The sequence below is a fragment of the Rhineura floridana genome, chromosome 4 (genome assembly GCF_030035675.1).
Source record: "Rhineura floridana isolate rRhiFlo1 chromosome 4, rRhiFlo1.hap2, whole genome shotgun sequence".
NCBI classification, from domain to species: Eukaryota; Metazoa; Chordata; class Lepidosauria; order Squamata; family Rhineuridae; genus Rhineura; species Rhineura floridana.
In genome coordinates, this window is record NC_084483.1 from 195245730 (window position 1) to 195271841 (window position 26112).

Consider the following 26112-nt stretch of genomic DNA (forward strand, 5'->3'; position numbering starts at 1 on the left):
GAAGAAAAAAAAAAACGTCGGAAGAAAGAACTGTGCCTTAAAAAAAAAACCTGGTCAACTCAACAAGGAAGTGACATCTTCCTCCCCTCCGGAAGTAGACGTGGCCGGCTCCTCTTGGCGTCAGATGATTGGTGGCTTCGGGGAAGCCTCTCGCCCTAGCCGGGCTCCACCACAGGATGAAGCGGCGAAAGCAGCAGCGGTGGCGGGTGCCGCCGAAGCTGCTGCTGCTGCTGTTATGGGGCTTCCTGGAGGCGAAGACGGCGGCTGGAGCGGGAGGCAGGTCGCTCCCTCAGTTCAGCGACGACGTCCCTTTCCGAGTCAACTGGCCGGGCAGCGAATTCACCCTGGTGGGTGGCTGGTTCGTAGCTTGGTTGGGTCTTGCGAGGAGAGGCGGGGAGGGAATGAGGGCAGACGGCCGGAGTGATGTGGGGAAAGAGGCGTGGAGCGAGCGCTGGGCGGGCTTCAGGCTACTTCTATCTTGTAGGTTACCGTTTCCCCGTGTACATGCTTCGTATTTATTGACTTACTAAATTTATATCCCGCCCTTACTCCAAGGAGGAGCCCGTGTTGGATACATTTTGACACAAATAAGACGAAAAGCGGGTTAGAGGTATGCCTTCAAGTCGATCCGGACTTACGGCTATCCTATGAATAGGGATTTCGTGGTGAGCGGTATTCAGAGGGGTTTACCATCGCCTCCCTCTGAGGCTAGTCCTCCCCAGCTGGCTAGAGCCTGCTCAGCTTGCCACAGCCGCACAAGCCAGCCCCTCCCTTGTCCGCAACTGCCAGCTGGGGGGGGGCAACTGGGCTCCTTGGGACTCTGCAGCTTGCCCACGGCTGCACAGGTGGCAGGGCACGTAACCCCTGAGCCACTCACTGTAGGGGTGATCTTTAGGTGGCCCTTATTTATTTATTTATATGTTTATTTATTTATTTCATTTGTATACCACCCTATAGCCGAAGCTCTCTGGGTGGTTTACAACAATTAAAAACATTAAAAGCAAATGTACAAATTTAAAAACACATTTTTTAAAAAGCAATTTAAAAATGATTTAAAAACCCTTGACACCCAGGAGACACAGTGGGGATTTGAACTCAGAGACTCTGGACTCCCAGTCAGGCTCTCCTCCCCACTGTGCTATACCAGCTGTAGAGGTATTGATAATGTAATAAAATAAATAAAAGAAGAAGGGCCCTATCTCAGTGGTAGAGTATCTGCTTTGCATGCAGAAGGTCCCAGGTTCAGTCCCTGGTGTCTCCAGATGAGGCTGGGAGAGGTCCCCTGCCTGAAAGCCTCTGGAGAGCAGTTGCCAGCCAGTGTAGATGGTACTGGCCTTGATGGACCAATTGTTTTAGTTCGCTATAAGGCAGCTTGCTATGTTGAAAGGGTAGTGGGAAATACACTGCACAAGGCTGGAGACATATAAGAGTTGATAATTGATGCCTCAGTATAGTTCATATATCATTATAGATTTGTAGATAAAACATAAGACTCAACTTTTTTAATTGCTGTAAACCGCCCGGCTATGGGGCAGTATATAAATGTAATAAATAAATAATAAATAAATGTTGAAATGCAGGATCTACTACTACTTCTTTTTCTACTAGGACCCTGAGATGTATCAAACAGGGCTGGGGCAAAAGACACATTTTGAGAATTAAATAACCCTGAGCTCACAATTCTTCTGCACAGACATCCATTCCTGGTTACCCTCAAGGTTTTCTTCCCATCAGCAGTATATTGTAGTGATCATGTGGCTGCCATTGCTAAAGAACTGGGAGTAGGAAATCCTTGCTGATTACTGCAAGTTGCTCAGAAATCTTCCAGTAGTCTGTGTTCTGTGCACTCCTGTCTTGGAAGGGTGTTTTTAAAAAATTGGAGGGGAGAGAGATTTTGAAGGAACACTGCAAGTTAACGAGCAGCCTTTCCTGTTCTTCAGGCGGAGGAAAAGTCCTGGGGAACTCAAAAGCTTGCTCCCTAATAAGATATGTTTCAGTTGATCTTCATTATTCTGCTCTGGCTTTTTATCTTTTCCCCCCTAACCGACTCATATGGTTACCTGTGACTTTTATGGAAGATAATAGGTCTACCCACAGCTGTTACTAGTGATCGCCAAAATGGAGCCTCCATGTTCTGAAGAAAGATACCCCTGAGTGTCACATTCTGAGGGAGGTACAAGCAACTGGGGAGGTTGTCATCTTCTTGGCCTGCTTGTGGACTTCACAGAGGCATGCGATTGGCCACTGTTTAGAACATGATGCTGAATGGCATGGATCCCAGAGGCTTGCTCTTATGTCGAGACTTGGCACTGAGAGCAGCTAGATAATGTGTGTCCCTCAGCATCTGCCATACAGAGCGATACTACCTCAGAATGTGAGGTTCCATTTAGCTTTCTAGGTTGGAGGAATAAGACCCTTGTCCAGTGGTGAAGCCAGTCTCTGATGAACTCACTGCTGTGATTCTTGAAAGGATTGTTCAGCTACATGTACCTCTTGGGGCGTTTTTTGTGGTATTATTCAAGAGTGCATACTTGGGATTGCTTGACACAGATCAAATATTCTGTAATTGTCATGACAGTTTGAGTACGTACTCTTGCTTCTGTTAACTTAAAACACATGAATAGACTGCAGGAATCCTATCAAGAAGAAAAAGTTGACTATCCAATATTTAAGTCTACGCATCCCTTGCCAGTAGCTATAAAATGCATGGCAATTTATGAATCTCAAAACTTCAACTTGTTTTGAGTTACAAGCAGGAATGCTGGAAATTTTAGGAAGTGGGTTAAAAAAAGGTCCTTGACTATGGCAAGAATGACCGTAGCTTGAGCTCTGGAGGGTGGTGAGGTAGGGATTAAAAACTAACAGTATTGGACAGTTTTTATAGGATGGGTTACATTACGTCACTGATAAAGTGAACAGACTATGTACACCGTAAAGAGGGGAAAGTGTAGGAAAATGGGTTGCTTTGTCGCTGTGTGAAGAGGAAAATTACAAGTTGGTGATCAGCAATTAAATTAATGTTTGTAAGGGGGGAAATCAATTAAAAATTGCATGAAGCTTAACCTCACCTCACATTACTACACAGAAAAACATAACTGGAAGCCATGTAACGATAAACGCTAGATGGACCAATGGCCTGATTTGGTATAAAACAGCTTCCTATGTTCCTTTCCATGTTCTTATGCCCTGCAGTCATGCCAACTTACAAGATATGTGAACTGATGAGTGACCCCCTCTGCAAGCAGGCTTATCACACAAATAGCTTTGGCATGAGGTCTGCTCTTGTGAACTTTTACCACTGGAAGAGAGTACTTGTAGAAATTCACTTCTGCAATTAGAAAAGCTGCATCTTATGTCTTTTCTAATTGCAAAAAAGACAGGCAACCTTCTGCGAGTCCCTCAAAATTACATTGCTCAAGAGGCTGCTTGGTAAGCCAGTGCCAGTGATGCTTGCACCAGTTCCAAGAATGGACTCAGTACTATGAAATATTATTTACAGTAATCAATCAGCAGATCCATTTAGCACTATTGTTTGCATTTTAGTAATATTTGCTTACATCTGAGGCATTTCCACTTTTTTCTTTTTAAGCCTACTGCTGGGGTTTTGTACAAAGAGGATCATTACATCATTATGACAACATCCGATAAAGAAAAATATAAGTGTATTCTTCCAGTGTTAGCCAGTGGAGATGAGGTAAGTTATCTATCTTTTTTTTAAGCAAGAATTTCTGCAGCAACTGACAAAGCTTTCCTATACATGACAAAGAGAGAAGCTGCAGTACTCCCAGATAAGCATGTGTAGGAATGCAGCCTAAATGTATGTTCAGAATGTACAATTGCCTTTCTGTAAAATACTTAGGATGCACAAAAATCCATAAAACATAAAAAACCAATGTTTTTGTTAAAAACATTAAAAAAAAAACAATGTTTTCGTTTGTTTTTTAAAAAGAGAGGCAAGTGAATTTTGACCTGACTCTGAATGAAGGCTTCATTTTTAGTTCCTCTTGGGACATCTCGGGCAAGAGGATCTGCAACATATCCTTTTGGAGTCAAGGTCAAAGCAAAGAGATGTTGGACCGTTGAATGATGGTGCTGGATCAAAGAAATCTTGTGATTGATATGCCTTAAAGATGCAATGTAAATCTGAAGCATATCTTGTTGAATTTGAGTATCATCTCAAGATGTTAGGTCTGTTGAGATCTTTGCGAACAGCTGTGCTGCAAATTCTTCCTTTGGAAGTAGTTAAATCTGTGAGGGCCCAACTTCAAACCACTGTATCTGAAGAAAATGTTTTAAAACTAACCATAGTTAAGATTTAGCCACAGGTCTGAGTCCAGATGGCAAGCTTCTGACCTCCAAATAGCCAGTGGGAACAGGGCAGGGATGAGCCTGCAAGTATAGAAAGCTTATACTGAATGAAGCAAATGTTCATGTTCACAGAGTGTGTTTTTATCTTTTTTCTGTAGTCTGTCTCTGTCGTAAATAGTAGAAATTCTAATACTTGTTTTTAACATGTTTATCTTTAAAATATTGCATGTTCTTCTTTTGTGATGTTATTTTGTGTGTGTTAACTACCCTGTAAACTAGTAAAACAGGGCTACTCCAAAAATAGTGGCGTATAACCAATATGCTAATAAATTCAAATTCTTTTTTGTGTACACACACAGTTTATATATACATGTCTGTGTGTGGGCATAGAGAAAGGTACATGTGCCTCCCACAAATAAGAAAAGCAGAATCCAAAGAGCCACATACATACATGCAAGAGGCTTTTGGTAACCCAGTTGAATTTTCTGCAATAGAAATTCCCCTCGCTTTCAAAAGCATGTTTTGTGTGTGGTAGTGATGGGGGAATGTACATTCCTCTTGGACTCCTAGATCTCCTTCCATAGTTCTTTGGTCCTGGCCAATGTGTTTCTTTTCCATTCCTTTTCTAAAAAGCCTATCGAGTTGACAATAAGTTTTTCTAGTCTAAAAACTGTGAAATCTAAAAACTATTCAAGGAATCTACCCTGTGTGTTCCAGGTCATCTTAATTTGTTTTCCAGTAATAGGATTTTGTATGTTAAGTAGTTGAGGAATTTATTAAAATAAATGAACGTACCTTGCTCTGTGTTCCTTCCAGCTAATACTGACATCCAGCTGTTCTTGTTTTAGGAGGAAGAAAAGGACTACAAAGGACCCAGCCCTGCAGAATTGTTGGAGCCTCTCTTTAAACAAAGCAGCTGTTCTTATCGAGTACGTCCACTTTGAATTTGAGGCAAAAGAGCCCAGATCTTAACATCTCCATTAGTAACTGAGATTTTTAAAAGCTGCAGAGTGGATAAGCTCTGCAGAAGTGCATGTTTTATTTCCAGTGAACCTTCCCTGCATTTACATTTCAGTCTTGCCCAAAGTTTTCCTGTAGGTCAGTGGATGTTCTTAACTAACCATGGACACAATTGTAGCCTTTAAAAGGAAAGATTATTTTTGAATCATTCTAATTGGTTCTGTGAACAGATCCAGAGAGAACAAATGTGCCATGCTGTATGTCTGCTTTTGTCATGTGTAGTTGAAAGGGAACAGTTTCATTAGGCCACCTGCTCATTTAATCCAGGGCAGTGATAGATTGTGGCAGCATTAAGCAGCCATGGTATGCTTCTTTTCCCAATCCCAGTTCAAGGACCAAGGGCTACCCTTGACTGAATCCCACAGATGCCCAAGAATCTTTCCTCTCTAAGTAGAGAACCTTTGATTATATCTTATAACCACATCATTCTTTATCTTCTCATTAGCTTGTAGAATTACAGCACATTTTAACATGCTCTGAGCCCTTGACAGGTGGGCGGAGCTGTATATCTAAATATTCTTGCATACCCATTTTCTTGACTTATGCTTTACTACTAGACCTGCTTTGTGAACCATTAATAACCAAAAATTTTCTGAAGGCATTTAGTCCCCACAGATTTATATCATTCCTTCCCACATGATCTGAAGTAGAGAGGCCGTTGCTCATAATGCAGCAAATATCGGGACTCAGAGCTACATAGGAAGGGCTGCTGTTGGTGTGCAGCTTTCCAAATGGCCCACAGGATGTGGGGGGGGGGGTTAAGGGCTTTGTACTAAAGCTAGTTCTGTAGCTGTTGGCTTTGACTGAAACGCATTTTCCTTATGTAAAGACTTCATTCTTTACATTAGCATAAGGGTGACATCACCTGTTATATATTTCGAGATCCCAAATATGTGCAAAAATTGTAATGTTTTTGCCAACTGAGCTGTAATGCATAATAGCCTTCCATGATTGTAATTTAACTATGGCCTTGTTGTTTAAAAATAGATCTTGCCTGTACTGAATGCATCACTTGATACAATATATCTTTTTAGATTGAATCCTACTGGACTTATGAAGTCTGTCATGGTAAACACATTCGTCAGTATCACGAAGAGAAGGAAACTGGGCAGGTGTGTATAGTTAAAGCTTTTACCCTCAAGGATAAAGTAAAGCTTGAAACCGACATGTCTATAGTAAACGTTGTTTAGTGTTTTGGGGACTGTTGACATGATACAGATTGAAACACTGGACGGGAAACGGTCATCATGAAAAATATTGAAAATGTCCTGTCTTGTTTTGTAGAAAATAAATATTCAAGAATACTATCTTGGGAACGTGCTACGCAAGAGCCCAGTACTAGATCCAGGTTTGTCATTTTTTCTCCGAAATGCCCATGTTCAGAAAGAAGAGAAAGAACAGCCATTCACTCAACTCATTAAGAAAAAGAAAAGCAGCAGTGGTGCAAATTGTGGGAGATGCAGACATAGGTTAAATATTCCAGCTTTGACTGTTTTAGAAATGCTTTTCATACATTGCAGCGGAAGATAATTTCTGTCCTTGTTGAGCTTCTTTTCTTTCATTCCATCCTACGTTGTCAGTACCCTGTTGCTTTATTCACCCTTTTGCAGGAGGTTAGCCAAGTAATTATGGGTGACCAGAGGAATAATTGTAGTGCACTGCAGCAAATGCAGCTAACAAAGTAGGATTATCGGTAACATTGTGAGCTTTTATCCTGCGCTCGGTTTGTAAGTTGGGGACTGTAGTAGAGGCCCTTTTTGTGCAAATACCAAATGTTTATAGAACCTCCTTGCCATTGAGGAAGTAGCTTTACTCAGAGTCGGTGCCAGGCATGACTGGGCCCTTGTGCAGCAACTGCCCCGGACCCCAGTCATCATACTCCCTGACACCCCCTCCCGATGCAGGTGGCACAGCCTTAAATAGGCTTGCCCACCCCACCTCCCGTGTTGCTGCATTGCCTGCCATCAACCCCTTAGGGACGCCCCTGCCCCATCTTGGGTGATGGCAGGCATGTGCATGAAGTGTGCTGACACGAGAGATAGGTGGAGTGGACAGGCCTATTTAAGCCTGGATTGCCTGCATTGGGATTACCCTGCTGTGCAGTCCGTGGCAGCATCAGGTCGCTCAGCATGATTCGCACTCCAACCCAATGCCAATGCAGATAGCAGAGCTGGAGCTCCATCCTCCCAGCCAAAGGAGAGGCTCTTCTGGGCCACAGGGACCCTCGGCCAGTGACCAGTCTGATAACCCGCTGGGGCCAGGCCTGGCTTTACTCGTCCCCATCAGCACCACCACACCTTGACATCCACTTTTTAGGTATGAAGTTTGAAAAGAGCCTGTGCACACAGACCCCATCCACACAATGGTTACCTCACAAATTTTGGGGTTTAAGCTTGCACAGTTTTTTCCTGTGTGTGATCTTTAGACCCCAAATAGATCATGGACACTATTCAGACATCATGCCCAAGCCATTTATGTGAGGCAATGTCAAAGGTAGGGGAGGTACCCAGTTGACAGGATGGGTATAGTTCTGCTTGCCCCACAATAGGCATTTTGTGGGTTATGTGAAACTCTTCTGTGTATTAGTACAGTGCTTAGCACTTTATACGCTATTGTATGGAGTCGCTGGGCTATTTTCCTTCCAGATGAGTTTAGAAACTGAAAATAAATTCCAGCATGAGGAAGATAGCCCTCCGTTTCGAACTTTCCTGAAAATATCCCCCTCCAAATTGACAGTTAGCTTATCTTTGAATAGCAGTGTCAGATCTCTCATTCAAAAATCTGGTTTTAAGTCAGACTTATACATGAGTGAGAAGTGTGTTGAGAGAGAATTTTATTTCTGCAGATTTAGTTCTATATCAATTTCTATATAGCAAACTGACTAAAATGTGATGTTTATGCTGCTTGCAATGTTTTCCAGAGCAAGAGGAGAAAGAAAATGAAAAAGACAGTGCAAAAGAGGCAAGTGCGGAAAGGTTAACTTTGCTTTTATGCTCCACAACTAGTTTCACTAAGCAATTCCTATCTGTATCTAGATCAACCTTCTCCAACCAGGTACTCTCCAGATGTTTTGTCTACAACTCTGAAGCTGATAAGAGTTCTAGTCCAAAGCATCTGGAAGGCACCAGGTTGGCACAAGTTTATCTAGATTATTGAAGTTCTCCTTTTGTAGTTGGTATGTGCTTCTTTTTCTTGCAGATCATATTGACTGATTCAATTCTGTTTTATTTTTAAAAGGAAAGTGACCGTTTTTACTAGCACTGGTGATAAACAGTAGATTATTCAGTCCAGTTCATTTTGTCCACAAGATGCTTTCCACCACAGCTGCAGAAGGGAAAATCCATTGAGTGGAAAGTAGTCATGTGAAAGAAGCATTCATGTTTAAGCAAACATAGTGGTCACCCAAACTAATACTGTTTTTTCTTACTTTTATTTTACTAATCTAGATCCCTATGAAAAATATAGAAGGGCAGATGACCCCATATTATCCCGTCGGGATGGGAAATGGCACACCTTGTAGCCTGAGGCAAAACGTACCCAGATCAAGTTCAGTAATGTATGTCTGCCATCCTGAAGCAAAACATGAAATCCTTTCAGTGGCTGAAGTTACTACATGTGAATATGAAGTGGTCATTTTGACCCCTCTCCTATGCAGCCACCCTAAATACAGGTAAGGAATTCAGGCTTCAGCTAATGCTGAATCCAGGCACAGCCTTCTAGTAGCTTTCTGCAGTGATATTTTCTGAAGGTTCCTTCTAATCAGTTCTCTTCATGGAACTTTCAAACTGTTACTAACTCCCTCAAGGGAGGTTCAAGGTTGAATTTCACAATGGTCACACCATGGAACAAACCTGAGCAAGCCTTGCTTTCATGTATTCTCCCATTCTGCACAGGGGGAGGACTTCAGTAGCATTTACATTCATTTCCCCTTAACCTCTGCTTAGTATTTGCATACAAACCAGGGATCATGGTTTATAACAAACTGATTAGGGTAATAAGTAAGCTTCAGAAACCAGTTTGAAGTTGACTAGTTTTGAAACTGACAGTTTGTTATAAACCACAATCTGTGATTCACAGACAACAAGAAGTCCAGATCAGGAGAAACCAAAAGTAAACACAGACAAAATTCTCCTGGCCATGCAAGAGGATGAGAGGGCAGGGGTTAGTCCACAAATACTAAGGTCACTGTTGTTTGTTCCATCTTGTTACGTTGCACTAAGCCATGGTTTAGTGTGACATGGACTGAATCATTACACCTGAAACCAAACTGCTGTCAAAAGAGGCATTGCTGTTTCAGATTCTCTTCTCCCCTGGACCAATGTAAGATCGCTTATCAAGGTTTGTTTATTTATTTTTGTATTATTGGATTTCTATCCTGCCCTTCCTCCCAACAGGAGCCCAAGGCAGCAAATATATAAAGGTTGCAATATATTCACCTGGTGTGTTCCCCTGCTTCAGCTCTGCATCTTGGTGCAAGTACAGAAAAACAGTTTCTTGACCTCATGACCCAAGAGATCCTACATGTTAACAAAAAGAGAGAATTTGATAGAGGGTCCTGTTCTTGGCTGCAGTCCCATTTAATGTAATGTGTAATTTTCCCCCACCCTCCAGAAACTTGGTATCTTAGATCCTGTAGGCATCAGCTTTCTGGCATTACTGTGAACCTACATTATTGCACAATACTCTGGAGCTATATAAAAAGGGCTAATGAATTGCCGTTATGAACACAATATAAAATTGGCCAAATGTATTATCCACAATTATCCAGGAGATTTTGGTTAAATAGCCTAATGTGATGAAGGGGGGCCAGTCCCTTGGCACTCATCAGCATCCCAGGAGCCAATCCCCCACCCAGGTCAATTGATCCTGGCAAAATATCCTTCCCTGCCAAGGCTGTGCACACTCACAACAGCCTTGCAGTGTAGGTAGACTGCCGCCACCACCCCTTATACTGGTTAACCACTCTGAGCCAAGGGGAAACTCAGGGCCCAGAAAACTTGCCAGGGTTTCCAAAGCCAAACAGGCACTACTTGCTCTGGAGCCTTAGGCAAACACCCAATTTGCACGGTAGTTGTGGTCAGTAGCCAACCTTCTCCTGAAATGAAATGTCCCAGGCTGTGGTCTGAAGGCACATAAGGTCAGCTCCCTGCTGAAGCTAAGCAGCGTCAGGTCTGGTCAGTGCCTGGATGGGAGATGGCCTGGGAACCATATGTAAGCCGCCTGGGTTTCATGAAAAGAAAGGTGGGGTATAAATGTAGTAAATAAACAATGCATTGAAAAGCAGTTTTTATATCATTGAGTGAAAGCAAAACTATAACCAAGTTAAAAGAAATAGTTTATAAATAAAGTGTTTTCACTGTTGTGTAATGTACACAAATCATTGTAATTTGGAAATCGAGTAATCTTGAATTAGAAATTAAAATGAACGTCTACACATTCTACTATGGTACATGCCCCATGTTTTATTTTGTGGCTGCATCTTTACTGTGTCCAGTTCTGGACACCGCATTTTAAGAAGGATGCAGACAGACTGGAACAGGTTCAGAGCAGGGCAGTGAGGATGACCAGGGGATGGGAAACAAAACCCTGTGAGGAGAGACTGAAAGAACTGGGCATCTTTAGCCTTGAAAAGAGAAGACTGGGGGGTGATATAATAGCACTCTTCAAGTACTTGAAAAGATGTCACACAGAGGAGGACCAGGTCTCTTCTCAATCACCCCAGAGTGCAGGACACAGAACAATGGGCTTAAATTATAAGATGCCAGATTTTGACTGAGCATCAGGAAAACATCCTAATTGTTAAGAGCGGTACAGCAATGGAACCAAATACCTAGGGAGGTGGTAGGCTGTCCAACACTGGAGGCATTCAGGAGTTATTGTGTACCGTGAATGTTGTGTAAAAGCATTGTATACAATAGGGATAGGTGATCCTTTTCAGGTTGAGAGCCACATTGACGCATGGTCAACCCTCTGGGGCCAAAGTATATAAGTAGGTGTGGCTTTTTTTAAGGGACAGGTTGGGATTGGAGTCACAGTCATTGGAATCGGTCATAGCAAGGGATGTGCAGGAGTGGTCAATAATTTTTTTAAATACCATTTTTTTTAAAAAAAAATGCTTTTTAAATTTTTAAAATTTGTGGGGGTCTACAAAAAATATTTTTTTATTATTAATTTTTATTCAAATTTTCAAAAACAAAAAAACAACACAAAACAAAAACAATTATACAAAAAAAATAAAATGTTGACTTCCGATTTGTCGCAGATCAACCATAGGTCTACAATATATAACAATCCTGTCTCTAAAATTATATTACAAAATCACTTTCCTCCAGTAGTTATCTTAATTAATCATCAAATCTCATAAACATTACTTTATTCTTTCCACAAAAAGTCCAAAAGAGATTTCAATTCCTTGAGAGATATATCTTTCAATTTTTCTCCAAATAAACATGTCGCTTAATCCATCTTGATTCAAATCTATTAGGTCCAGTAATTTCAATAGCCATTCCTCCATTATCTATATTAATTCCATCTTCCATCTTCAATAATCCTGTTAAATCCAGTAATTTCAGTAGCCATTCTTCCATTATCAGTATCCCATAATAATCTTGTTGTCATAGCCATAATCCAAATAAACATATTGATTAATCCATCTCGTCAAATCTATTAGGTCCAATAATTTCCATAACCATTCTTCCATTATCAATATTAATTCCATCTTCCATCTTCAATAGTCCTGTTAAATCCAGTGGTTTCAGTATCCACTCATCCATTATCAGTATCTCATGATGATCTTGCTGTCATAGCCATAGTCATATAACAAGAGTCTGATGGGAATTTCCCCCATCACAAATATGTCCTTGCCATCAATTCTGAATAAGTTGCTGAAATACTGTTGTAAAGTCATATCTGTGTTCTTCTTTTTTACAAAATGCACTGGCTCATCTCTTAAGAGTTTTTCCATTGTCACATATTTGTAATTAATTCCATAGATTTTTTCTATGTCAAGCTCCATCACATCATTCCAGTCAAGAAAATTATCCAAGACGTTGATAACTTTATCACTAATATCTTCATTAGTTTCTTCAGAGACAACGTTGAATTCCAAACAGTAAACTTTATTTCTAACATCCGTAAACTCCAGATCTTTTTCCAGTTCCTCATTTGTTCCAATCTCCATGGCTTGTATCTTCCCTTTAATTTTTCTTTTCTCATCTCTAATCCCATCAAAATCCTCTTTCACAGAATCCCCTATTTTTTTAAACTCCTGCATCATTTTGCTAAGTTCAATTTTCATCTCCTGTCTGCCCTGTCTCAGGGTTTGTTTCATTATCTCAATCTCACTCATTATTTTCTGAAACATAATTTCTTCCATGGTCTCAGTCACTTTCCTGGTTGTCATTCTTAAAACCACAAAAACAAAAAATTATTTCAGCCACAATTGGGTTAATGTTTCAGGCTTACAGACATCAATACAGCCTGTCTTATCTCTTATATATTCAGGAAAACAAAACAAGTTTAGTTCCCAGCTTCAAGCAGTTAGTGGTGTCGTGAGTAAGCAGATTCGTCAAAATGAAATAGACCAAAAAAAAAATAGTTCCAGACATGATACTCCAAAGTTCATAAATCAAATTTGTTTATTTTTTTTCCCTCCTCGAAATAAAAATCCCTCTTCCATTAATATCTTTAGAATGCACTTCCAGGCCCGCTTTTTGCAATAAAAACAAAGATAAGCTTTTTTCGATTTCTTTCCTCCTTAGTTTCGTGAGTGAAAGAGAATTTTTTTAACTCACCCAGTTCTTTATAGCTGATTCATTGACAAATCTCTTTTTGGTGCAACAATTTAAACCAAGTAAAAAAAAATGGAAAGAAGGATGCTTGCCTGTTAGTTCGTTTTTCTTTGAAGAAAAGATAAACATGTCGCTTAATCAGCAAGAGCTTTGATGGAAGTCCATCCGGCATTCGCTGGCTGAACTTTCTCTCATAAATTAATGAAATCCAGTCCTCCCAACAAAAACAGGCTTTGTGGTTAATCTCACGTTTCTCCCTGACCAGGAGAAAATCTTAACCAGTCAAAAAAAAAAACATTCTGACTGATTAAAGCTGAAAAAACTTCATCTAAGACAAGAGCTTGTCTCAGAGGCAGCACAGGCGAATCACCCTTCCCGGAAGTCGGGGGGTCTACAAAAAATATTTTGATACTATAGCAAGGGGCCTATGGGAGCAGTAAGAAAATATTTCAAATTGTTTTGTAATTTTTAAAAAAACAATTAAAATGGAACAAATTGCACACAACCTTTTAGCATCATGGCATCGGAACAAGGGACCCATAGGAGCAGTAAAAACTAAAAATGTTTTGTTTTTTAAAAGTCACATGGGGGGTTTTGGGGACTACAAAAAACCTCTTGGGGTTAACCAGCCTGGTATAAAAGTTTGTTGTTTTTGCAGGTTCAGAGCTTCCCCTGTGAATGACATATTTTGCCAGTCACTGCCAGGATCCCCACTTAAGCCCCGTAACTTGGAGAAGCTGGAGCAGCTAGAGCAGGAGCAGCAGCAACAGCAGCAAGAAATGATGAAGATGCCTTTTAGAAGAGCCAAGGAGGTAGGTGCCCAGAAGTGTAGTGCTGATGACACAAGTGTGGAGAACTGCAACGATTGCTGTTGGCTTCAGATGGGCCTATGGAAACATATGAAAGCTGCCATTGGTCCATCTATTTATTATTTATTAGTTAGTTATTAAATGTATATCCCGCCCTTCCTCCCAGAAAGAGCCCAGGGCACCAAACACTAAAAACACTCTAAAACATCTTAAAATAGAAGACTGTGGGGAGATATGATAGCACTCTTCACGTGCATGAAAGGTTGCCTCACAGAGGAGGGCCGGAATCTCTTCTTGATCGTCCCAGAGTGCAGGACACGGAATAATGGGCTCAAGTTGCAGGAAGCCAGATTTCGACTGGACATCAAACTGTAAGAGCCATACGACAATGGAACCAATTCCCTAGAGAGGTAGTGGGTTCTCCAACACTGGAGGCATTCAAGAGGCAGCTGGACAGCCATCTGTCGGGAATGCTTTGATTTGGATTCCTGCATTGCGCAGGGGGTTAGACTTGATGGCCTTACAGGCCCCTTCCAACTCTACTATTCTATGATTCTATGAAAAACATATTCCAACACTGACACAGACTGGGATAAGGTCTCAACTTAAAGGCTTGTTGAAAGAAGGTCTTCAGTAGGGACCAAAAAGATAACAGAGATGCCACCTATCTAATATTTAAGGGGAGGGAATTCCAAAGGGTAGGTGCCACTACACTAAAGTTCCACTTCCTATGTTATGTGGAGTGGACCTCCTGATAAGATGGTATAGCTGGAGGTCCTCACCTGCAGAACTCAGTGATCAACTGGGTATATAAGGGGTAAGACGATCTTTCAGGTATCCTGGTCCCGAGCTGTATAGGGCTTTGTATAACAAAACCAGAAAGCCAGTGTGGCGCAGTGGTTACAGTGTTGGACTATGACCTGGGAGCCCAGGGTTCGAATCCCCACACAGCCATGAAGCTCACTGGGTGTCCTTGGGCCAGACACCGCCTCTCAGCCTCAGAGGAAGGCAATGGTAAACCCCCTCTGAATACTGCTTACCATGAAAACCCTATTCATAGGGTTGCCGTAAGTCAGAATCGACTTGAAGGCATGCCATTTCCATTTTCATAACAAAACCGGAACCTTGAACTTGGCCTGGTATCTAATGGGCAGCCAGTGCAATTCCTTCAGCAGCAGGGTGACATGTTGGCGATACCCTGCCCCAGCGACCAGACACACTGCCACATTTTGCACCACTTGCAGCTTCCGGATCAACCTCAATGGCAGCCCACATAGAGCACATTACAGTAATCCAGCCTGGAGGTTACCAGTGCATGGACAAATGTGATCAAGTTATCCCGGTCCAGAAACAGATGCAGCCATCTTGCCAGCCCCAGCTGGTAAAAGGCACTCCTAGCCACGGAGGTCACCTGGGCCTGTAGTGACAAAGATGGATCCAGGAGCACCCCCAGACTAAGAACCTGCCCTTTCAGAGGGAGTGTGACTCCATCCAAAGCAGGCAACTGACCAATTATCCGAACTCGGGAACCACCAACCCACAGCGCCTTCGTCTTGCTAGGATTCAGACTTAGTTTATTGTCCCTCAACCAGCCCACCACCGAATCCAGGCAGAGGTCCAGGGCTTGCACAGCCTCTCCTGATTAGATGTTACGGAGAAATAGAGCTGGGTATCATCAGCGTACTGCTGACACCTCACCCCAAATCTCCTGATGACCTCTTCCAAGGGCTTCATAAAGATGTTAAACAGCATTGGGAACAAGATGGTACCCTGGGGCACCCCAGAGCACAACTTCCAAGGGGCCAAAAGACAATCAGCCAATGCTATTATCTGAAAAAAAAACCTGGAGATAGGATCAGAACCACTGTAAAACAGTGCCATCTAGCACAGTATTGTCTACTCTGATTGGCAGCAGATCTTCCGGGTTTCAAACAAAGCTTTTTCCCAGGTCTATTAGAAGATACAGGCGATTGATCCTGGAACTTTTTGCATACAAAGCATGTGCTCTGCAGTAGAACTATGATCCCTCCCATTTAGTGTTCTCTTTCCCTGCAAGATGCTGTGCATTTGATTCCATTTTAGGAAAAAATGGAAATATACTGCCTTCAAGTTGATCCCGACTTATGGCGACCCTACGAATAGGGTTTTCATGGTATTCAGAGGTGGTTTACCATTTGCTTTCCTCTGAGGCTGAGAGGCAGTAACTGGCCCAAGGTCACCCAGTGAGCTTCATGGCTGTGTGGGGATTTGAACCCTGGTCTCCCAGGTCATAGTCCAGCCACTACACCAATTTTAGGAAATCCCCCATTAACCCACTCTTATTTGAGGCAAAGCTGCACTTCTCTTAGACAGTGTAAGCAAAATTTGTCCTGGGGTTTCAGTGGCAAGGAAATAGTGGTATCCCTCCCCAAACAAGCTGCCTGATTCTCCTCTGATTACCTTAATCTCAATCAGGATTTGTCTCCTACTACAAGTATTAAATTAGTCAATTAAAGTGTGATGGCCAGCTACTGCTGCTGTTTCTTGCCACTGTGCTTATATACATTTTGAGCTTGGTATAGACGTTTTACAAGCCTTATGTCTTGCATTTAGTGGCCTTTTAACCGCCCTGTGTTACCTTTCTTCCCTGAACCTATGTGTTATTATGTAAATCTGCCAACTGAGGGCCACGCTGCAGGCATCTGACAAAGTGGGCTCTAGTCCACAAAAGTGCATATCGCAACAAATTTGTTACTGTTTAACATGGAATGTGACTCTTTTTCTGTGTGTTCTGTAACAGACTGAGAGGGCTAACGCCTCTAGAATTGTATGTCTAGTACCATCTAAATCATATTTTAATTTCAGGAAGAAATGAATTCAGCAAAGGAAGAAAAATTTTCCTCCTTCCACAAGCCAGTTGCTGTTGGAACCCCACAGCTGTTAACAGTTGGAACCACACATATTTCCAAACTGACAGATGATCAACTCATAAAAGAGTTCCTTAGTGGGTCATATTGCTTCCACGGGGTGAGGAATCAATTTTATGTGCTGGGCTCTACTTTGCTTGTATGTTTTGCAGCTGGGCCATGAATTGGTTTTGTATTCAATCCAGTTGGACTTCACCAAGATCTCCTGTGTCCTGAAGCAGACTTCATGGGATTTATGCACACTGTAAAGCTTTTAGAAGCTTGGGTTGGGATCTCAAGAGGCTCCCTTTGGTATGTTCCACCTACATACATTCTTTTTCCTCATCTATCTGCAAAGAAATAATAATTGTGGTCAGGATCTCTTTGAGTGTGTGCACACATTCATGTATGTTCCCAATTTTGCTCCTGCAACTCCTTTCAGAAAATGCATGTCAGTCTGTGTGTGCATGCCAGTCAGAAAGCTAGGTTAGAATCTTTCTTCCTGACATGCTAGTTTTCTATGACCGGGTGTTTTTGTTTTTATTTTTTTATTATTTATTTATTGTATGGAACAGCTTTCCATCATGTGAGTGTGTCCCTGCAATCTGAAGTGGTTCAGCCTGGACACAGGTTTGCCACCTCTCTTCACAGCTAGACATACCTATCCCTTAGAGTCTGGGCACAAAGGCTTTCTACACAGAACCAAGAATTAGAACCATGTAACACCACTTGTGTTTGCCTTTAAAGAAATTGATGGATACATTGGGTGCTATACTAGGGGGAGCTACTTGATTTTTATATGGCTTGAATTTTATTCCCTGCCTCTCTTCTTTCTAGGGTGTTGGCTGGTGGAGATATGAATTCTGCTACGGCAAGTACGTGCATCAGTATCACAAGGTATGTAGAAACAGCAGTTCAAATGGTCTGCCACTAGATGGCCACACATTAGAATCATAGAATAGTAGAGTTGGAAGGAGCCTACAAGGCCATCAAGTCCAACCCCCTGCTCAATGCAGGAATCCATATCAAAGCATTCCCGACAGATGGCTGTCCAGCTGCTTCTGGAATGCCTCCAGTGTCGGAGAGCCCACTACCTCTCTAGGTAATTGGTTCCATTGTCGTATGGCTCTAACAGTTAGGAAGCTTTTCCTGATGTCCAGTCGAAATCTGGCTTCCTGCAACTTGAGCCCATTATTCCGTGTCCTGCACTCTGGGACAATCGAGAAGAGATCCCAGCCCTCCTCTGTGTGGCAACCTTTCAAGTGCTTGAACAGTGCTATCATATCTCCCCTCAGTCTTCTCTTCTCAAGGCTGAACATGCCCAGTTCTTTCAGTCTCTCCTCATAGGGCTTTGTTTCCAGTCCCCTGATCATCTTTGTTGCCCTCCTCTGCTTTTTTTTAAGCAAACAGAGACACTCTTAAAAGCTTGATGGCATCATCTGTAACATTCTTTGATGCCTGAGCTGCTGGCCTTTATTGGAGTTGGGATGTTGGGCTAAACAGGCATAAGAACATGGGAAGCTGACTGATACTGTCAAAGCATTGTACTCTGACTTGCCACAGTTCTCTAGGTTTTGGACCGGAGTCATTCCCGGCCCTATTGGGAGATGACAGGGATTGAACCAGGGACCTTTTGCATGCAAAACATGCCCTTCGCCACTGAACTACAGTTCCAGAGCATCCTCCTGGCTTAGCAATGCTGTGCTCAGTGATTTAGGTACGGAAATTGTTTCACAGTGTGTGTGATGGCAAAGTGTGTCCTGATAATTCTAATCTGAAATGGTGAAAATTGAAGCTAGTCTGCTTTTGCGTGTCATGCACACGTAGGATGTCTGCCTGCAGTAGCATTTGGGTTGCTAAACTGCTGTTCAAACTCTGACCCTTCATTTGGTAAATGTAGGAAAGAAATGTTTGTCACGCAGTCCAGCCGGCAGCTCTCCTATGCAAGCACCATTGGGAAAGGGCTATAGCTCAGTTGTAGAGCGCATGCTTTGCATGCACAATGTTCCAGATTCAGACCCTGGTATCTCCAAGTAGGGCTCACAGAGACGGCCGTCTGAAACCTGGGAAAGCCACTGCCAGGAAGTGTATACCACGGATGGGGAACCTGTGGCCCTCCAAGTGTGTGTTTGTTTATTTGTTGCATTTATATACCACCTTTTTGTAAAGGCACTTTACAATTTTCCCACCCACTTGTCAGCAGATAAAAATGGAAGACATGCAGACCCCTCCCCCAGCCCTCCTTCCTTCTCGCAGGGCGGAATGGTTTCACTTGGCCTTAGACAGTCTGCCTGGCACAGGCCCTTCCTGCCTCCCTCACTCTCTTTCTTCTCATAGAGCAGATGGTGTCCTGTGGCAGAGTGGGGAACATTTGGCCTTCCAGATGTTGCTGGGTGACACTTCCCATCAGATCTTATTATTAGCCATGCTGCCTGGAGCTGATGGGAGCTCAAGCCCAGTAACATCTGGAGGGCCGCATGTTCCCCATCCCTGGTATAAACCACTCGCTGTTAAATATATCATTGGCCCAACTCGGTATAAACCAGCTTCCTATGAATGGAAACTGTGGAGGAGTATGCTCTTACACAGTTCCCATTCATTTTACAGGGACTTAGGCAGGAGAACATCCTACTATGTCGAGCCCCAGGACTTTCAGGGGAATCAAGGAAGAGGGCTGGAGGAGCTTCAGCCCCCTCAGCTAGAACAGCAAGGGGTAGAGCCAGAGGAATTTGAGACTTTCGAGGACACTGGGGGAGGGAGTACGCTTGACACTGTGCCAGTTCCCACGGACGGTCCTCTTGCTGAAGAAGACGCACCAACAGAACCGTTGGGGGAATCTCTGGTCCGCGAGCCAATTCCAACCTCCCTGGATCCCCCTTTTGACACTTCAAATGCTTCCCCGCCTCCTGATCTCCAGCCTGCACCTATCCAGTTCGTTATCGTCAGATGAGCCGTCACCCCACGCCAGACGCCGCGAGAAGCGTGCCGGTCAGAGGGAGGTTCCTCGAAGGAGTGAGAGATTACGTGCGAAGACCTTTCCTATTTAAGGTTGCACCCCCCTGACCGGGGTGCTGAGTCAACTTCCTTCATATGCTGCAGAGTATGCTTAGTAGCTTAGATAGGGTTTGCAGTGAGTTAGTTAGTCGAGTTAATGAGGCGTGCTGCCTTTGATGTTTCAATTACCCTAATAAAACAAGAATTTCTTTCACCCTCATCTCTGTCTCGTGCCTCACACTCTGTGCAGGACATACTAGATTGTGTCTTTTCTCATTTATTTGTGGATCTCAGAGAGTGTGGATCTCAATTTTCCCTCTATACAGAAAACTTAACAGCTATTCTGGTCCCAGAACAGCTATCAATCAATGGCTTTTCCTCCTTGAGAGTCATTTTTTCTTATTCATGGTCTTGTGAACCGCTGCAAGATCCACGTTGTAAGAACATACTTAACAAAGTCTTCTATAGTATTTGTCAGGCTGCAGCAGTATGGTTTCTTTCTTGAGATCATGAATTACTATGTAATGCTGTGGGAATTTTTTTTGTTGAAGGATGGCACAGAAATATCAGTAATAAATTACGAGTTTGTGTGAACCTTAACTAAGCTAGATTCATTTATTATAATATAGCCACTTGCCATTATACAAATTCAGCCATATATCAAAGAAATATAACTTATGCATGAAGTCTGAGAAAATCGTTACAAAGAAGAAACATTAAAAATCTCAAATCATTATGCAAGAAAAAAGTCAGGATCTGTATGACAATCCTTAGATTTCTGTTATACTGGCACTAAATTAAGAATTATTATCTTTTAGGATAAAGAAAATGCCAAAACAACTATAGTAGTGGGCACGTGGAACAAGGAGGAACACCTTGATTGGGCAGAAAAAAATGTGGCCAGAGCGTATCATCTCAAAGAGGAAGGCCTGCAAACCGTGAAGTATGTCTGAGTTGGTTTTCAGATAAAAACCCCGAGAGGGGGGTTGTCACTTCGTTGTAGCACTTATTTTTAAAATCAGTCTGCGTTTTTAAAGCCACCAGTGCTTAAAATGTCCAGCTTCAATCTGGAAATTAAAAATGCTGCATTGTGATTCCATCCTATGCTTTTAAAAGTGCAGACTTCTCCTCGCTGTGACTAAACAAGAGAATTTTTTATGAGCTCGCATGAAAAGGGCTGAAGAGAACCCATCTCCTTCCCATTTTGTAAAAAACTGCCCTGTCTTAGCATCTAGATGCAATCTTTCTCACTAGAGGCAACAGTCAAGCTTTCAAGACTGTTTTAAGGGTCCCTTAAGCTCTGCTTTTGTGCTGCTGACTTCATTAAGGCCTTTGCTGAGAGTTGTGGCTTCAGTTAGGCGCAGCAGTGTTAGCAAAGTAGTAAAGCCAAACCCTGTATGGTGCAGTGGTTTGTTAATCATAGTAGACCGGGGAACCAAGGTTCAGATCCCCACACATTCCGGAGGGCTGCGCACTATTTCTCACTTGGCTCACCTTATGAGTTTGTTGTGATGCTACAATGTGGGGAGTGGGAGGGGCCATTTGCCCTGCTTTGAGTTTGTTGGCAAAAAGGGGAGGGTAAAGTTTTCTTAATGATGCCACCTTAGTCTCTGAGGGCACTTCAGCAGGCTTCCACTCCCCTATCAAGCAGGCAGCTACTGCTTCCCCTGACCAGCCTCACTGCCCTTTTGCTTACCTTTTCTTGGAGGAACAAGGTGAGCAGTTGGAGATACCTCTTGTTCCTCCTCACTGTTGGCTTTTTGGCTCGTTCAGAGAGAGAAGGCAACTGAGCAGGCCATGAGGAGGAAGAATAGAAAAAAGCAGCCCAGGGCTCCGATTAGATTGGACCTTCATGGGCCCTAGCAGGTGCCTGTCCAATCCACTCACATTTCACACAAAGGGAATTCTCTCTCGGAGGTTGCATAGCAAGTTGGAGAGCAGGGCTTGGCATCGCAGGTTACCTGGAGCGAGTGCATCCTGCTGGAAGCAACTGGCTGGATGAGTTTTCGTACACATGAAAATCAGTTTACAGAGGGACATTTACCAAGAAGTAACTTACCACAGTGTGCGTGCAATCACTTGGTGCCTCCACAGTCCTGTCAAATGATGAGAACTTTGCCATTCTCTTTCTCTGGTTTTACGATCGGTGCAGAAGTGGGGCATAGTTACCACCACTCAGTAGGACACCACAGATTAGTTTTCCACATGGTTACATACATGTGTCACCATGGTAAGCTCCTACTTATCATAGAATCATAGAATAGTAGAGTTGGAAGGGGCCTATAAGGCCATCAAGTCCAACCCCCTGCGCAATGTAGGAATCCAGATATCAAAGCATTCCCGACAGATGGCTGTCCAGCTGCCTCTTGAATGCCTCCAGTGTCAGAGAGCCCACTACCTCTCTAGGTCATTGGTTTCATTGTCGTGTGGCTGTAACAGTTAGGAAGTTTTCCCTGATGTTCAGTCAAAATCTGGCTTCCTGCAACTTGAGCCCATTATTCCATGTCCTGCACTCTGGGACAACCAAGAAGAGATCCTGGCCCTTCTCTATGTGACAACCTTTCATGTACTTGAAGAGTGCTATCATATCTCCCCTCAGTCTTCTCTTTTCCAAGCTAAACATGCCCAGTTCTTTCAGTCTCTCCTCATAGGGTTTTGTTTCCAGTCCCCTGATCATCCTTGTTGCCCTCCTCTGAACCTGTTCCAGTTTGTCTGCATCCTTCTTGAAGTGCGGAGACCAGAACTGGACACAGTATTCAAGATGAAGCCTAACCAGTGCTGAATACTTGGTAAATTTTTACCTGGTGTTCACACCAAGCATTACAGAGAAGCTCTTGAAGGTTATCTGGAACTTGAGTATGTCACCAAAGGCAAGATCCACAAGACCCACTGCAATTACATCAAAAGAACTTATACATTATTCATGTTTTTCTTTCCCTTTTTCTACATAACGCAAGAACTAGATGCAAGTCAGTGGACATATTGCACTTATTTGCCATGTGGGCTGTCAAATCTTTGTGCCTGCTCTTTCCCCCCCCCCTTTTTCATCTACCCTATATGCTCCCCTCCTGCTTTCTGGCATTGCCATAACAGTCATAAGGGGTAGGAAATTTGATCTTGGTGACTGGGATTCTCAGGCCTGTGGGCTTTGGCAGTGGCAGGATAATATTTTAAATAAACCAGACCTCTACTCACACCAGCATCTGTGGCCTTGGTTTCTGTTCTACCAACAAACTAGAGCAACATGAGGAATTTCCAAGCTCAGAAGTAAAACCCCTTGAAGTGCTGAACATTGTGTTTTACAACAAAAATTTCTGAAAGGCTGCACACAATATTCAGCACTTGTAGTGATTTTGCTTGTGTGCTTTGTACTAGTTGCATTGCTACTAGGTGGCGAGTTTGCTTAATCTATGAGTTCTTAAAGTGATTGTTGTGATTAAGCTCTAATATGAACCTTTCCTGGCAGAATGGTGTCTCACTACTACGGAAATGGAGATCTTTGTGACTTAACTGACAAGCCTCGACAGGTGACAGTGAAATTGAAGTGAGTTGACACCTTTAAAAATTACTCTGTTCTGGACCAGCTTAATTTAGATACCTCTGTCTTAACAAAGGACTCTTAAAAATACTTCCAAATGTACTTTTAAAGAACCATCTTAACCATATTACTAATCATTGGGCACGATCCTGAGAGCTCCTTTAAGCATGCCCAAAGGCTTGCATGCACTCTGCGAGGAAAAAGAGTCCCCCCCCCCCCGATAGCAACCCCTCATGCTATAGAAGCACTTTTGCTAGGCCGTGTCATGTCTGCTGCTCAAGAGTGTTTTAAATCTCATGCTCCCTTCTCTACATTGTGGCCCATAATTCAGTTGTCCTGTGTCTAGTGATGCAGGTATTTATTTCTGCTTTGCATTTCCTGGAGGAATGACCTCTGTGTTTCTGTCTGTATCTATGACTCTGCCGGTTTTAGGGCATGGTAGTCCAGTCAGACAGCTCCATGTATCAACTGTATCTGTGCTTAAAATGGGATATTCAAATAGTGTCACCAGGAAAAGTCACAGAGGAGTGTAACGCCATGCAAATATAAGTATTGCACCATCATTAGGGTCGCCTCACAGGCAGACACTTGAGCCAAAGTTCATAATACTGGGTGTTAGCCTATTAAGCTATATATGTGTTTTAGATGTGGGACACCTCCTAACAACCATTTCTGTCTTAAGGTGCAAAGAATCAGATTCTCCTCATGCGGTAACTGTGTACATGCTGGAGCCTCACTCCTGTCAGTACATTCTTGGGGTATGTACTTGTGAATTTGCTGTAAGCCATGCTGACTTCTAGGAGTAAAGTTTTTAAGGAAAAATACATTTCACTTACAGAAAACATGCAAGCCTGAAACAGAACTTTCAGTTTTCGTCAGAGACTGGAATTGTATTTATTGTATACTAAAGCTTCCTTCAGTCCCTGGTAGCCAACCTTCCTTAAGTACATCTTCCTTGAACACATGCATATGGAGGCAGGGGAGAGGTGTACTGATATTACCAATGAAACAGGATCTCCTATCTGGACTGTCACTGTTCTCCAAGAGCTTTTATTTATAAAGTTAATGGTAAGATAATAGCTCAAGATTGATCTAAGCGCTCATTAAAACCATTTTAGGTGCCCTTCTGCAAGGGAATTGCTGAAATGCCAGAGGGAAGTAGTGTTTAAAGCCACTTTGCATTTCAAAATCAGCAGAGGCTAGCTAAGAGACTGCTATTTTTGGATTCAGTTATTTTTACTTTGTCTGATACTAAGCACGGTAGCTTTCGTGCCCAGGACATGTTTAAAAGTTGAAATCACTCTTAATACTCCAGTAAGACCACACACTGGGAGAACTAAAAGGGGCCTTGGGTTTTGAGATGCAAGCACCCTCTCTTGTTTTGTTTGAGCAAATGTTATTCTCCATTACAAGACACTTTGTTAACTGTTAAGAAGGGTGAGTACAACACAGCCAAAAGTTAAGGACTTTGCAGGTCTTGCTGATTTAAATGGGAGTGATTTGTGCAAATCCAATGGGGAGTTTAGGTCTTTGTTAATGATGAACCTGCAAAGGACTTTGAATATGTCTGTTTGCCTTGTTTTCATTGTTCAATACTACCAAAAGGCCTGTAATGACAGGTGGGGTGTATGCAGAGGGCAGGCTTCTGACTTTGCACGGGCCCTAAAAGGAGCGAGTGCCTTCCATTTTGAGATCCCTCTAAGTTAGCGCAAGGCCCGAATTCTCATCAGAGTTGGTGGACAAGCTTTATTCCAACTGCTGCTTTGTCCCCGAGTGCTGCACTTTCCTTTCTCCTACAGAAATGAGTAGCAGCTGTTGGTTCTTATTTGGGAAAAAAGTCAAGGGGTCCCTCAGGCCTAGGTGATATCAGCCACTGAGACAAAAGACTGCTATCTGCATAGCCTTGTTCTTGATTTTGTCCCATGCTTACACTGAGATGTTGGGAATTGGTTTCTATGGAAGGGCACAATATATGCAAGTGATGCTCTGCTACAGGATTGAAATGAATTCACACATCTCTGCTCCTGAGAACTAAAGGGCACAGAATCCCAGGCTGCTGTAGAATGTTGAACTTTCTCTTATTTATTCATTCATTCCAAATTTTAAAAAACAACACATACTGCTTTTATTAATTATGTATTAAAAATAGTACACGTAAATAGGTCACACACAATCATTTTTTCCATTTAAGAATGTAACATTTTAATAAAGCAAATGACTGAACATTATCTTGCACTTCATCATTCCAAAATATGTTCCTCATTATTTTAATAAACTGATTAACGACAAATCTTTCTTCACCTTCTGACAGTATTAGTCAGTTTTATAATGTATACTATGACCTCTAAGCTCTTTGTAACCCATTCAGGAACAGATGGTAGGTCTGTTGTTTGTTTCTTTCACCCATTTAATATTCACCATTGTTTTGTATATATTTTTCTCACTTCAGGTGGAATCCCCCGTTATCTGTAAAATTCTGGATACAGCAGATGAAAATGGACTGCTTTCAGTGCCCAGTTAATAGTGCATGGGATTCATTAAAAGTTTGGGGCCTTGAAAGCTGACAAGGAGCATACTGTCGGTGTTCTTCACATGAACCAATGGCAAACGGAATGGCTGGGCCAGAAAGATCTCACCAGCAGACCCATCTGAAAAGCAAAGAGCTACTATCATGAACCACTTTGTGAATATTATATGTATATAAGAGGCTATTGATAAACTTTAAAAAATTAAAAAACCTTATCTTGAAGATTGCCCTGTAACACAGG

The 26112-nt window shown here is 42.5% G+C and overlaps 1 protein-coding gene across 1 annotated transcript; it reads left to right on the forward strand.

The window, feature by feature from the left end:
- Positions 1-26093, forward strand: ERLEC1 (endoplasmic reticulum lectin 1). The gene is made up of 14 exons (XM_061625702.1): positions 1-347; positions 3590-3694; positions 5157-5237; positions 6363-6440; positions 6613-6676; positions 8249-8289; positions 8775-8998; positions 13777-13930; positions 16772-16933; positions 17650-17709; positions 20625-20749; positions 23273-23350; positions 24027-24102; positions 25794-26093. Exons 1-14 carry the CDS (start codon positions 177-179, stop codon positions 25863-25865), a joined length of 1491 nt encoding a protein of 496 aa, XP_061481686.1. The 5' UTR covers positions 1-176; the 3' UTR covers positions 25866-26093.
- The last annotated feature ends 19 nt before the right edge of the window (positions 26094-26112 follow it).